Source organism: Dipodomys merriami, unplaced genomic scaffold (assembly GCF_024711535.1).
Source record: "Dipodomys merriami isolate MVZ:Mamm:240054 unplaced genomic scaffold, mDipMer1.0.p SCAF_3, whole genome shotgun sequence".
NCBI lineage: Eukaryota > Metazoa > Chordata > Mammalia > Rodentia > Heteromyidae > Dipodomys > Dipodomys merriami.
Genome location: NW_027204492.1, coordinates 4,379,260 through 4,392,465, shown reverse-complemented (window position 1 = coordinate 4,392,465; position 13,206 = coordinate 4,379,260). Strand labels below are relative to the sequence as shown.

At 44.4% G+C, this 13,206-nt stretch overlaps 1 protein-coding gene across 2 annotated transcripts; it reads right to left on the bottom strand.

The window, feature by feature from the left end:
• Positions 1-502: 502 nt before the first annotated feature.
• On the bottom strand, positions 503-3,967 carry LOC138839310 (melanoma-associated antigen 10-like). 2 transcript variants are annotated; one of them, XM_070038881.1, is made up of 4 exons: positions 3,861-3,967; positions 3,243-3,313; positions 2,612-2,694; positions 503-1,847 (listed from the first exon to the last, which is right to left on the bottom strand). In XM_070038881.1, the coding sequence occupies exon 4, from the start codon at positions 1,784-1,786 to the stop codon at positions 833-835; it is 954 nt and encodes a 317-aa protein (XP_069894982.1). In that variant the 5' UTR covers positions 1,787-1,847; positions 2,612-2,694; positions 3,243-3,313; positions 3,861-3,967; the 3' UTR covers positions 503-832. The 2 variants fall into 2 exon arrangements, with proteins under 2 accessions (XP_069894982.1, XP_069894983.1); XM_070038882.1 differs by lacking the exon at positions 3,861-3,967 and having other exon boundaries at positions 3,243-3,412.
• Positions 3,968-13,206: the final 9,239 nt, after the last annotated feature.

Here is a 13,206-nt window from a genome sequence, read left to right as displayed (position 1 = left end):
AAGGCGAGCGCTCTACCACTTGAGCTACAGCGCCACTTCCGGTTTTCTGGTGGTTTATTTGAGATAGGAGTCTCACGGTCTCTCCTGCCCGGGCTGGCTTTGAACCGCGATCCTCAGATCTCAGCCTCCTGAGTAGCTAGGATAACAGGCGTGAACCACCAGCGCCCGGCCTGTTCTTTTCATCTTCGAGGACATCTCAACACCCCCTGACGTGAGTGCTACTCCTAGACACCATCATCCTATGAGTAAATGTGGACCGGACCAAACCCAATTTACTAATACCTCTGCCAGTAATCAAACATCTTCCAAAGAGCAGGTGTTCAATGAAGGGGTGAAGAATGAATGGAACAGTAAGTTGGGGAACACATTTATTAAGATGTACTTTCATCTACATTCAAGTTAGAGCGCAGAAAAATCCAGATCAACATACATATTTTTTAATGTCACAGGGAAGTCAATTGAAGAAGTCAAGAATTAACATTTCATTTATCCATTTCTTTATATAATATTGAAGTCTTATGTTTTGGCAACTGGTTGAAAAATTAGGAAGATTCACTCCTAAATTATATTAACAGCAAATAGATGTGACTATTGTCATTTACAATTTTCCATTCTGAAGTTAGATAAACATTCAATTGAAAGGGAGAGTTACACAAATACAACAGAATGACATAATTGTACGCAGCACTTTCCCCTCAACAGGTCCTGGGCTCTACTAAGAAGGCTCTCACTTTTTAAATACAAAGTAAAAAAATGGTTTCATGTAACATGGAGCAGGAGCTGCTATTGGAAACTAATGAGCCTCCCACCACAATACGTCTATGACTACTACTCATGTGTGGGTGCTCTGCTGGTCATCTCTCAAAGCCTCTTCATATAAGAATGGAAAGCATCTGGGATCACACCCAGTAAACTTAGCCCAGTGCTCTAAGACTTTAACTTTGGTTGTTTCAGCATGGGCTCTTGGGCCCCACAGGAACTCAAAGCGGGCAGGAAAACTGTTGGGCACCTGCTGGTATTCTAGGTACTGCTCCTGCACAAAATCTACTGTTATTAACTTTCTGGGATCTCCATAGATGTCATGCTTCTGCTGAACACACACACCCATTTTACAAAGAATATCCCAGACTGCAGATTCAGGAGCGTGGTTGCCCTCCATAAATATGATGGCCAGGATGACTATCAGGAGGCCAGTCTTTGGCATGCCTTGGACATCACTAAGCATGCCATCATAGGTGAGCCCCAGGGTAATGACAAGGATGTAGGAGTGGCTGTTGGGCTCCACTTCCTTCACATCAATGCCAAATACCAGCTGCATACAATCAACCGCTCTACTAAAGATGACAGGAAAATAAGCACAGTGGCTTCTGAGGATGCAGGTCATCATTTCTGCCCTGGTAACCACCTCATGTTTCTCATATTTGAGGATCATGAGGAGCACTAAAGATAATGCATCCTCCTGCAAAGACTCAGGATCGATCATGCTACCCTGGAGACACAAGTTTTCTTGAGTCCAGGAAGCCTGACTGAAGTGGCCATACAGAAGGGAGCACAAGCGCATGGGGGTAGCTAACACTCTCTGAGAACTCTGGAAACCATGCTGGATCTCAGCAGGCAACCCATTTTGGGTGATGGGGATCAGAGTGGTGGGAAAAGAGGTGGCAGCAAAAGAGGACACATCTAATGCAATAGGAATTAGTTGTATCATTGGGCTGGGTGCCTGCCTTTGAGCCCTAGGGCCAAGTGCACGCTTGCTGTGCTGGCCTTTCTGAGCACGACGCTGCATGACTTTTCTTGAACAGAGAAGGTCACAGTTTGCAGGACTTCAGTGATGGGGCTTCGAAGACCTAGATGAGAGAGGGAACATATGCATGACCTAAGCTGAGAACTGTAGCCTTAGGAGCTCTCACAAAAGTCTATTACTAAAAAGCCTATTACTGGACTTTGGTTTGGGGGGTGCTTTAGGGTCACACATTTCCTAGCTGGTCTTGTCCCATGAGCGTGTATGAAAAGAAGATGCTAATAGTGCCAGTGGTTGTGTGAAAAGATGCTAATAGTGCCAGTGGTTGTGTGAGAATTGACAGGTGTCAGAAGAGCATGTGAAGCTAGACAATGTGCTGAGTACTATGTTTTCGGATAGATGGGGACCATGGTAAACTTTCAAGGTGTAACTCCGTATTGACTCCTGAGTGTCATCTCCTGTTTAATCAAAGGAAACATGTTCTCAACTTCTGGCCCTGGAGCTCTTGGCAGAGACACCAAGCAGTCCTCACTTGATCTCTATGTATGTCTTCATCCTTAAAGGACATCACTGTGACTTCAATGCAATGGGAGAGGAGGTTCCTGTCTTTGAGATCCATACTGGTCTGGGGGAGGGAGAAGAAGGTCCCCTGTGTTTATTCTGGATATCAACTTTATCCTAGCAGAGCTGAGATCCCATCCTCCACTCCAGTTGGCCTGAGGCAAGGTGTTAGAATAAGGTCTCACCTCTTTGAAGTGGAGCAAAAGTTAGTGAGGGGACCTTGTATCTTGCACACCTGCCCAGGGACAACTGCCAGATGGAGAAATTCTTTGTGGCCCCTTGTGGATATTGGACCTACTGAGTTCTTACCTTCACTCCTGGCACATCCTAGGCAACACTTTCTGTGGTCCAACAATGGCTCCTCTCAATGCCAGCTTACACCTCTGTTAGAACTGGGGGACAAATGTAAGGATGCAGTTTATGGGGGAGGGGTGGGGCCAGGCTAGCTTAATGAGAGGGTCCCTTGTGGTCCTGCTGGGACTGAGGCATGAAGTAAAGAGAGGGCTAAACTGTTTAGTAACCTCACAATAAGGATTTCACTTTGATTTTTCTTCAGCTTTTACCTTGACCACACAGTGTGCAGCACTTTGACCCTCTATTTACCTCACACCAAGACTCTGACTCCCATGGTTACCTAAGGTGAAAGGTATAGGGGAGGGGTGGATGATGGCAGGGACCTATAATACTGGTTAGTTGGATCTCTTGTGGTCCCGGGGTTAAAATGGGAGGCTGGGCTGGATTATTTCGAAATATAAAGGAAGGGAGAGTTTCCTGTGTCTTCCTGAACTCTTTATGTCTAAGGCTGTGACTCCCAAAGTAGGCGTGGTGGTGCTGTTCTTGCTACACATCCCCATGTGGGGCTCAGATGACAACAAAGGGAAGGTGTAACTATTTGGGGCCCTCTTTGGGGAGTTATCCATTGTCCACCCTCATATCTCACCTTGATCCTTTAGAGACTACAAACTTCTCAACTCCGAAGAATTTAGACCAACACTATGACTCCCAGGGTTCCTTCAGGCAGAAAAAGGGGTAGGGAGGGAAGGATGGAAAGATGAGGGAGAAGTGGGAACACAGGAATTAGTTGAGAACTGCGCCAATTTACAGACTCAAAATACATTCACCGGTTAGAGACTTCTAACGGCTCTCCCGTCTGGGGCGGAAGTGGTGGTTACATCCGCTTCCGTGTGCGAATCGTCCAATAGCTGATCTGAGGAACGGAAGTGGGTTGTCTGGCGTCCCCTCTAGCCTCCCTCAGAACCTCAACTCAGTGGTATCCAGGCTAGAAAAGGAGACAGGGGGCTGGGAAGTTGAAGGCCCTGGGTTCTATTCCTCAGCACCACATAACCAAAAAGAAAAAAGCCGGAAGTGGCGCTGTGGCTCAAGTGGTAGAGTGCTAGCCTTGAGCTGAAGAGCTGAGGGACAGTGCCCAGGCCCAGAGTTCAGGCCCCATGACTGGACCCAAAAAAAAAAAAAGAACAAAGGAGACCGGGCCGGATAATTTAGCCACGTCCATCAGCAGATGGGTTGGAGGCTTGCTCACAACGCCCTCCGCTCTCACCTCAGGGTCCAGTGAGTCGTCCTTCCACAAGTCTCAGAGCAAGTTCCAACTCCTCCAGATCCCGGAGGTACTGACGAGAGGGACTTTCAAACCGATCACGGACAGGAAGCCAGTGGAACGGACAAACACCTCGGGGCGGAAGTGGTGAGGTCACATCCGCCCCCTGCACGGGTCCTCCCGCGGCCAATGAGAGGGGCGGAAGTGGGTTCTCTGGAGTGCTGTCCGGCCTCCTGCGGTGGCCTCAACTCAGTTCCCGGCTGAACCTCCACCTTGTCCCCTAGGGCCTGCCTGAATCTCCTGAGCTGGAAGACAGGTGAGGGCCAGGTCAGGCTGAAGGCACCATCGGGGCTCTGCAGAGCTGACCCCTCCGGGCGGTGGAGATGACTCCTCCAGCATAATACAGTGAATATCCCCACCTCCTCAGCCCTCAGGTTCCTCCCCTCGCTTCCTCCTCTAGAAGTCTCTTCATAGAAAACGAGCTGTGGACCTGGACATGTGAGCACACTTATCCCGTTACATCTTGTGGGGGAGCGGGGAGGGGGTCTTGGCCTTGTATGAACAGGGCAGATTTTACTTTTTTTTTCTTTTTAGTAATTCTTGCAAATTCCATTTTAACACACTTCCCACCAGATTGTCCTCATGGTAACCTTTTTTTCATACTTCTAAAATTATGGTATGTATTTATGTGTGTATGTATACGTGTATGTATGTGTGTATGTATGTATGTATGTATGTATCTATCTATCTATCTATCTATCTATCTATCTATCTATCTATCTATCATATGATAGAATTCAACAGGGCTAAACAAGGACCACATCATAGCAGCAAGAAATCATATCCAAGAGAAGTATTTCTAGTTATGACTCTATCCTACCTTTCTAAGTTCCATTAATAACACACTGGATGGAAGTGGGTAATCTGAAGGCTGTAGGACAGAAGAACTTCCCTTTCCCCTAAGGGGAACCTACTTTAAAGATGCAGCTTTTTTATTTTTTGATTTATACACATCATTATAGGTAATTTTTCCAAGATGTCAAAATAATACAGTAGCAATAACAACAAAAGCAAGGACAATATCTCTTCTTGTAGATGTTTATTAAAATTTTCATATTTGTACTATTATTTTAATGTTCACTACTGCTGTGATATAAGTATTTCATTACCCCCATTTGATTACTGAGCAAATGATCACTTTTAGAATTAATTTATTGTCTAAATTTAAACAGCTTTTAACAATCCAGTGATTTGGGCAGATTGTCCTTTGCCAAGTGATCTCATATTTCATAATCCAGTGTTGAACTTCATTTCACATTTCACTTACAGTCAGAAACTTACTTTCTAACTCGACTAAACACAAACAGATTTTATGGATGTGTGCACGTATGTATAACTTGACTGGATTGCATTGAATTGGATTGGCAAAGGCGATTACTAAAACATACCTCTGTGTGTATATCTGTGAGAATGTTTCTAGAGACAGATCATCTCGGCTCTGACCTCATCAACGGTTATGTATTTAGAGACAGCCAACGTCAGCTTCAAACTCATGGTCTTCCAGCCTTAGCCACCACAGCTACCATTGTAGGCTTGTGTTAACAAGCAGGATCTGATCAACTGTTTAGTCCTCTGATGGTCTGAACTTGCAAATACATTATAGGAAGTCTCAATTAGGTATCATCCTAGGCTCTTGGTGCCTCAAACATACAAGTGAATGAAATGCACACAAGAAATTTGAGAAAAGCACAGGTTTGCTAAAGTAAAAGTTAGACTAAAGTGGGAATACACTCCATAGCTTGAAAGAGGGCCTCACCAAGAGAGCTCTGAATGCTACTAATGGTATCTATGACAATTTAAGCTTGGTTTGGATCAAGCTGGGGGTTCATAGTGTCTCTCCACAAAATGAGCCCTTCATGATGGTCATTTTGGATTGGCAGGTGGGAGCTATATTATAGTTTTCCAATTTCACCTACCACCAAAGTGGGGAGTTAGGAGTGGTTTAGGGGCATTTCTTGGATATAGGTAGCAGTGTGATTGTCTTAAGAGTGGTGATAGCAGGCATGGGCCTTGTTTTATCAGGTAATTGTGGTAGTTTAACCCAGAATGGAGAAAGTGGTTCCCTGGAGGCATGATTTTGAAGGTTATTTTGTTTATGTCTCTTTCATGGAATTCTTTGTTGTTCCTAGCTGCCATGAGAAGAGTGAATCAGCTCCACCATGTCCTCTCACCATGATATACTCTCTCACCACAAACCCAGAAACAGTGGGGTCAGCATGGTTGGATCGACAGCTCTGAAATTGTGAGCTGCAATAAATGCTTCCTCCCTGATGGTGTTCTTGTTGCAGGTGTTTTGTCACAGTGACAAAAGCTAACACACATAAAAACACCTTCTCTTCCCATAGCCCTACTCGGATTTGAGGTAAGGTCATTCATGTGAAATTGTTTCATATAACTTACATATATTTTTCTATGCCCTGAAACTTTGTGGGATGAAGAGGATGAATACCTATCTTAAAAGAAGTACATAGCAAAATGCATCCTTGCTTTGAAGGTATGCCCAGATATCAATGATCAAAGTTCAATGAGGAGGTAATTCCTAAAACCTCTCAGTTGAACTGATAAAACTATAACAACATAAATACACATAATACACATTAATACACCATAAATACCCATGATGTTAAACACTCATTGCACCTGTTATCAGATGTGTCCTCACCTCTGTCTTGGTGGTGTACTATCTTTTTTCATGTTGCTTTACTAATACATTTTCTTGGTGTCCACTTCAACAACAAGATAAAGAGCGTGGTACCCAAGGGCTAGGCAGAGGCGTCCTCCCTTTTGGAGGTATCTTCCCTAGAGCATCATTAGTCATCCAGTACTGGCCTGGAGAGGCAGGGAAGGTGTGTCAGTGCCAGGGTGAGGAAAGGTGAGTGTTGGCTCAGTGTATGGACCTCAGAGAGAGGAAAGGCAGGTGCAGGCATGGGTGTCCACTCCAGAAGAAGCAGGCACAGGACACACAGAAGGACAAGGAGAAGCGGTTGCAAGTGTTTCTGTGGGGCGGGGGTGGGACAGATGCTGGGGGGAGGAGAGGTGGGTGCAGAGACCCAGGGTGAGGAGAGGTTCTTAATAGCCTACCCAATAACCAAGGCACAGGCATAGGGACTGGGGCCAGGCAGCAGGCTAGGCAGGGGCACCTGTGGCCTGGCAAGACCTACTGGAACAGTATAGTCAGGGAGAAGGCTAGTCCAGCCATCTACTGGTGAGTTCCATTTGATCTGACTGCCCAGTCAGCATAGTCCTGCTTCATCACAAAAGCCCTGGGACTTCAGGTCTGCTGGAGGACTGTACTCCCACCCCTACCCCAACCCCTCACCTTCCTTCCAGGCTGCCTCTGCCTCTTTACTCTTTTCCCCTTTCTCCTTCCTTAACTCTCACCAGAATGGAAAGTACTCCTGGGCTCCCTTATGTTTTTGATAATAGCCATTCTTACTAGAGGTAGTATCTCCTTTTGCCTTTTGATTTGCATTTTTCTAATGATCAGTGATGTTTAATTTTTTTTCACACATCCATTTGGCCATTTGTATGTCTTCTTGTAGAAATGTCTATTTCATTTCTCATTTCTAATTATGTTATTTGAGTTCGACTTTCTTTTTACCATTAAGTTTTTGAAGTTCTTCATACATTTTAGCTATCAACCCCTTGTGAAATATACTGACTGTGTTTGTTTCTGTGTGTGTTTGTGTGTTTTCCTCAATCTCCTGCCACTGCCATCTTCCCTCAGAGACAGCTTGACACCGCTGTTCCATAACAAATGGCACGTGAAGAGAAACTTGACCTGAGTACAAGGAAACTTCACTGGCTTAAGGTAAGGAGATTCTCTCCACAGGGGCCCGATATAATGGGGGGTAGGGGAGTAGATTATAGCCAGGTGGGAAAGATGGGAAAAAAATCAATCAATGAAGTGAGATCTGTATGTGCAGACTCTCAAGGCTATATTAAAAGTGAAGGGAGCTGGGGCTGGCAAGGCGGCTCAGTGGTAGAGTGCTTGCCTTGCATGCATGAGGCCCTGGGTTCGATTCCTCAGCACCACATAAGCAGAAAAAGACGGAAGTGGCACTGTGGCTCAAGTGGTAGAGCGCTCGCCTTGAGCTGAAGAGCTGAGGGACAGCGCCCAGGCCCAGAGTTCAGGCCCCACAAGCAACGGAGGGGAAAAAAAAAGTGATGGGATGAGCTACAGGAATTTTTAAACTTCGTTCAATAGACTTGTTCCCCACACAGAACACTCTAAAAAGATACTCGGGAGAAGGTTGGCAAGCAAAATAGGATTGAGATATAGCAGAGGGACCAGTGTTCCCATATTTGTTTGTGGGTGCTTATCAATGAATGTCCTGATGATAATTGGGGTATTAGAAAGGTGCCTTCCTCCTCCACCTTGACAGGGGTATAATTCAAAACCTTTCCACCATGATACAAGGATATGAATAGTTCCGAGACAACAGCACCAGCTAGTGCCCTGTCATCACAGGCTGGGACCCTGAATCAGGAAAGTAGTGATTCAGACAGGGGCACTTTTCACATCATAGTCTAGGATCATATGGCACAAAATTATCCTCTCTCTCATGTCATGAGCCTAGAGCTTCCAGCTCAGCCAAAAGAAAACCTCAGGTCCCTCACCTTTATAGGCTGCCCTTAAAGAGGCATAGAGAGCAGCAGAGGATTTGCCTGGTTTCCAGCCTTTCCCTGTGTTTGAAGACTTGATCCAAAAAACCATGGGCAAAATACTTGAGATCCGGAGCCAGTTCCTTTTAAAACCCTAAAGGAATTAAAAAAAATAAAAAGCTGTTGAAGCTTATGGGCCTATGGCCCACTTCACCATGCATATCCTTGACTGCCTGGTCACAATAGCTTTTCTTCCACAGGACCAGGCTGATCTTGCCAGGGCAGCTTTTAAAGGAGGTTACTATCAATTGTGGAAAATAGCCTATACTGAGTTGTGTCAGGATCATTGCCACAGGCACCCAAATGGAAATGTTACTTTGGACATGATGTTGGGTCAGGCTCAATACCAAGGAGGGCGGCGGCAACTTCCTGTTCCTTTAGGAGTCTACATGACCATAGCACAGTTGGCAAGACAGGTATGGAAGGAATTTCCTCCTCCAGGAGATGGGGACAGAGGAATCACGTTAACCAGTTTGACCCAAGGTCCTCATTGGCCCTCTCAAGAATTTATTAGCAGATTAGTAAGAGATATAGGTAGACTTACCTCAGATGTAGAAGCAGGGGAATTATCGTGAAACAATTCACTTTTGAAAAAAATCCTACAGGTAAGGCAGCCCTTCAGCCACATTGGAGAAAGAATACTCTTTCAGAAATAATCTGTCTGTGTGCAGGAAGAGGCCCAGCCCACATCTGAGGAGCTGCCTTGGCAGCTGCTGCTCTTAAAGGCAGGAAGGAATTATTCAAAAGCAAGAGATCCTTCAATTGTGGGAAGCATCATCACTTGGCTAGACAGTGCAGACAGCCTCTGGTGTGGGGAATAAGAAAACTTGGAATTTGCCCCCACTGCAAAAGGCTTTAAGAGAGATTTGGAGGGAAATCGTTTGGTTCTGGGAAACAGATAGAGGGGCCAACTCTTCTCCCCCCTCCCCCCAAACCTTGGGGGAAGTAATCTTTACTTCTCCTCAGGACCAGAATGGCCAACCATTAAGACTCTTTATAGGGCCACAGCAGGACACACAGAACTGGACCTCTGTTCCATCACCCAATTCAAATTAACTCCTGATCAAGAACCTGTCAATCAGGACTAGAATTTATAATCTGGGGCAACTAGATTGGTTCCACATCTTAGCTCTGGTAAATAATGCTGCAGTGAACATGATTGTGCCTTGTTTGTGGTCATTTGGGTAAAAGAGTGGGATTTCTGGGTCATAGGGGAGCTCTATGGGGAGTCTTTTGAGGAATCTCCATACTGCTTTCCAGAGTGGTTGAACAAGTTTACACTCCCACCAACAGTGTAGTATCATTCCCTTTTGGCCACATCCCCCCCAGCATCTGTTGTTATTAGAGTTCTTGCTTATAGCCATTCTAACTGGGGTGAGGTGGAATCTCAATGTTGTTTTGATTTGCATTTCTTTTATGGCCAGAGATGTTGAGCTTTTCTTCATGTGTCTATTGACAATTCTTATTTCCTCTTCAGAGATGTCTCTCTTTAAGTCTCTAGCCCACTTGTGAATATGGCGGTTGTGTCTTTGAGGATTTGTTTTTGGGGATTTCATATTTTGAGCTCTAAGTGTATTTCATTTTAAGTGAAGTAAGCTTGACCCAAAGAAACCTAGGCTCCATGCTTTCCCTCATTTGTAATAATTAGTATATGTCTAGGATAGTCCTAGCAGAGGATCACAATAGATCAATAGATACATACATATGACCATGTAAGATGATGCTAATGAAAATGAACTCCAAGATATGGAAAGAAGAAGGTTTCTTTGTTGTTGTTCTTGTTTTTAATGTACTGTGTGACGTTGTTTCTTTTTTCTCCCCCCTCCCTTTGATTTATCCCTTGTTGTCACTGTATTTGATTTTGGTACCCTGTGTCTTGTATATATGTTTATCTGATTTGGAGAAATGAAGAGGAACAACAAAATGGTGACATAAAGGAGAAAGTGTCAACCAATGCAATAGTGATGCTCACAGGACAATATGATGGAAATGAACCTTACAACTTCAGGGGAGGGGGAGTTGAGGAGAAGGGGAAATGGGAGAAAAATGAAGGAAGGAGTAACAATATTCCATAAGAAATGTACTCATTACCTTACGTATGTGACTGTAACCCCTCTGTACATCACCTTCACAATAAAATTAAATTTACAACAAGATTATGGTTCACCCCACAAAAGCAACTCAAGGTATTCAGTTAGGCCAGAGAATAACACAACTGGTATTGCTGCTCAGTGTCAAGAGAAGAAAAACATTAACTCAATCCCCTAAGGTGAACAAGGTTTTGGGTCATCAAAAGCATTTTGGAAAGAAAGAAAATCCCTCAAAATAGGCCAGGAACACAATGATGAATTAATGGAAAGCACTTTTTGGGCTGCTTGGATACTGGAGCAGATATTTCAGTGATTGCAGCTAGACATTGGCCATCTAGCTGGACCTCTAATCCTACTAATACCTTATTGCAGGGCTGGGTCAATCTAAAAGATTATTGGAAAGCTTTCAACTTTTAAGGTTGAAATGACAGGATCAGAGTGGGCCTTTCACTCCCTGTATTCTTGCTGATCTCCCTGTCACACTGTGGGGAAAGGACATCTTACCAGTTAATTTTGTGCCAATTGGTACAGTCCCTCTCCAGTAGTTATAAATCAAATGCTAAATCAAGGGTACTTGCCAACTCAAGGCTTAGGAAAAAATTCAAGGTAATGTTTCACCCATTCAGCCTCAACCTCATCAGCATAGGCAGGGTTTAGGTTATGATTCCTCTTTCCCTTGGGCCAGTGATGAGTTCTCTAGCTCAAAACACTGCAGATAAAATAAAATGGTACTCTGAAGAGCCAGTCTGGGTAGATCAGAGGCCCCTTAATAGGGAGAAGCTAGAAATAGCACATCAATCAGTAAATGAGCAGGGCATATCTGTCCCACCAATAGCTCATGGAATACTCGCATATTCATTATTTTAAAAAAATCTGCTGGTAAATATAGATTATTACAGGACTTAAGAGCTGTCAACAAGGTTATGGAACCCATGGGACTTTTGCAGCTCGGGCTACCTTCATCCACTGGAATCACTTTATATTTTAAAAATGATAGTGACTTACGCACCTGTAACCCATCTGTACAATGTTAGATCTGCCTGGGAAAAAATGACCCCTTCCCCATTGTTCTTCTTGGGTGCACACGTGACTCCTTCCCAAGAGCCCTCCCTGTCCCCAATCATTTCTAACCCACATAAGTGGCCCACCTGGAGGCAGTGGGAGACACCCCAGGCCCTGAGGTCTTGGCTGAGGCCGTTTCTCCTCCCCACCCTTTCCCTATGTATCAGTCTCCATGGTTAGTTCTGCCTTTTCTTGTTTTGCTCCTGGTACCCATGCAGCCTTTCCCTTGCCCCTTACCTCGCTTCCCTTTCCATTCGCTTCACCTGCATCCCTTGCTCCCCCTCACACCCTCCATCTTGTGTAGGCCAGTAGGATGCTTTCCCTGCAATAAACTCTTTTTCTGCCTGAACCACATGATGGTCTCCTTTCAGCTGAACCTTATATAAATCACCTTTACAATAAAATTTTAAAAAAAACAAGTAGATTCCCCAGTTGCCAGGGTAATCAATTCCAGTAAGTTACAAAGAGCTCAACAAAATCACTCCATTTTTTTCATCAAAATGCTGCTTTTACATAAACAGTTTTGGAACACTTGAGAAAAAGCTAGACAAATTGTTTTTTTTTTTTTTTAAAAAATACCCTTGATTCATTATTCTCCAGTCTCTTCCCCAAGATGGCTTCAATCTGGAAGGGCTCAGCCCTAATGCTATATGGCAAATGGATGTAACTTCATGTCACTTCCTTTGGAAAACAAAAATTTGTACTTGTTAGCATACTTGTTCAGGTTTCATTTTTGCCTCTCCCAAAATAGGAAAGGCTGCCAGTCATGGTATTTTTCATCTTTTGGATGCTTCGGTGCCCCCTGCCATATACAAAATGATAACAGATCTGCTTATCCTTCCACAAAGTTTGCTAATTTGTGCTCTAGCTTTTGCATTGCTCATACCACAGGCACTCCTTATAATCCCCAAGGTGAACAACAGTTGAACCTAATGGCATGCTAAAGCCTCAATTGGAAAAATTAAAAGGGGGAGCTGGGGCAGGAATTGTCCTTTCACCTTCCAAGATCCTTCATTTGGCGCTCTACACTTAAATTTCTTTTATATTCTTGTCGGTCCTGGGGCTTGAACTCTGGGCCTGCGCACTGTCTCTTAGTTCTTTAGCTCAAGACGAGTGCTCTATGACTTGAGCCACAGAGCCACTTCTGGTTTTCTGAGTGGTTTTATTGGAGATAAAGAGTCTCACGGACTGTCCTGCCTGGGCTGGCTTTGACCCACGATCCTCAGATCTCAGCCTTCTGAATAGCTAGCATTACAGGCGTGAGCCACCAGTGCCCGGCCATTTAAATTTTTTTTTAAAAATGTTTGTAGTGAAGGCTTGACTGCAGCTGAAAACTATTGGGACATTAAGCCTCTGGATGCTGGTCCTATGGTCTTATGGGAGGATACTGGACAATGGATGGGACAGCATAGGTTGTTAGTGTAGGGTTGAGGGTAATCTTGTGTTTTTCTAGAAGGAGCAGAACAATATGG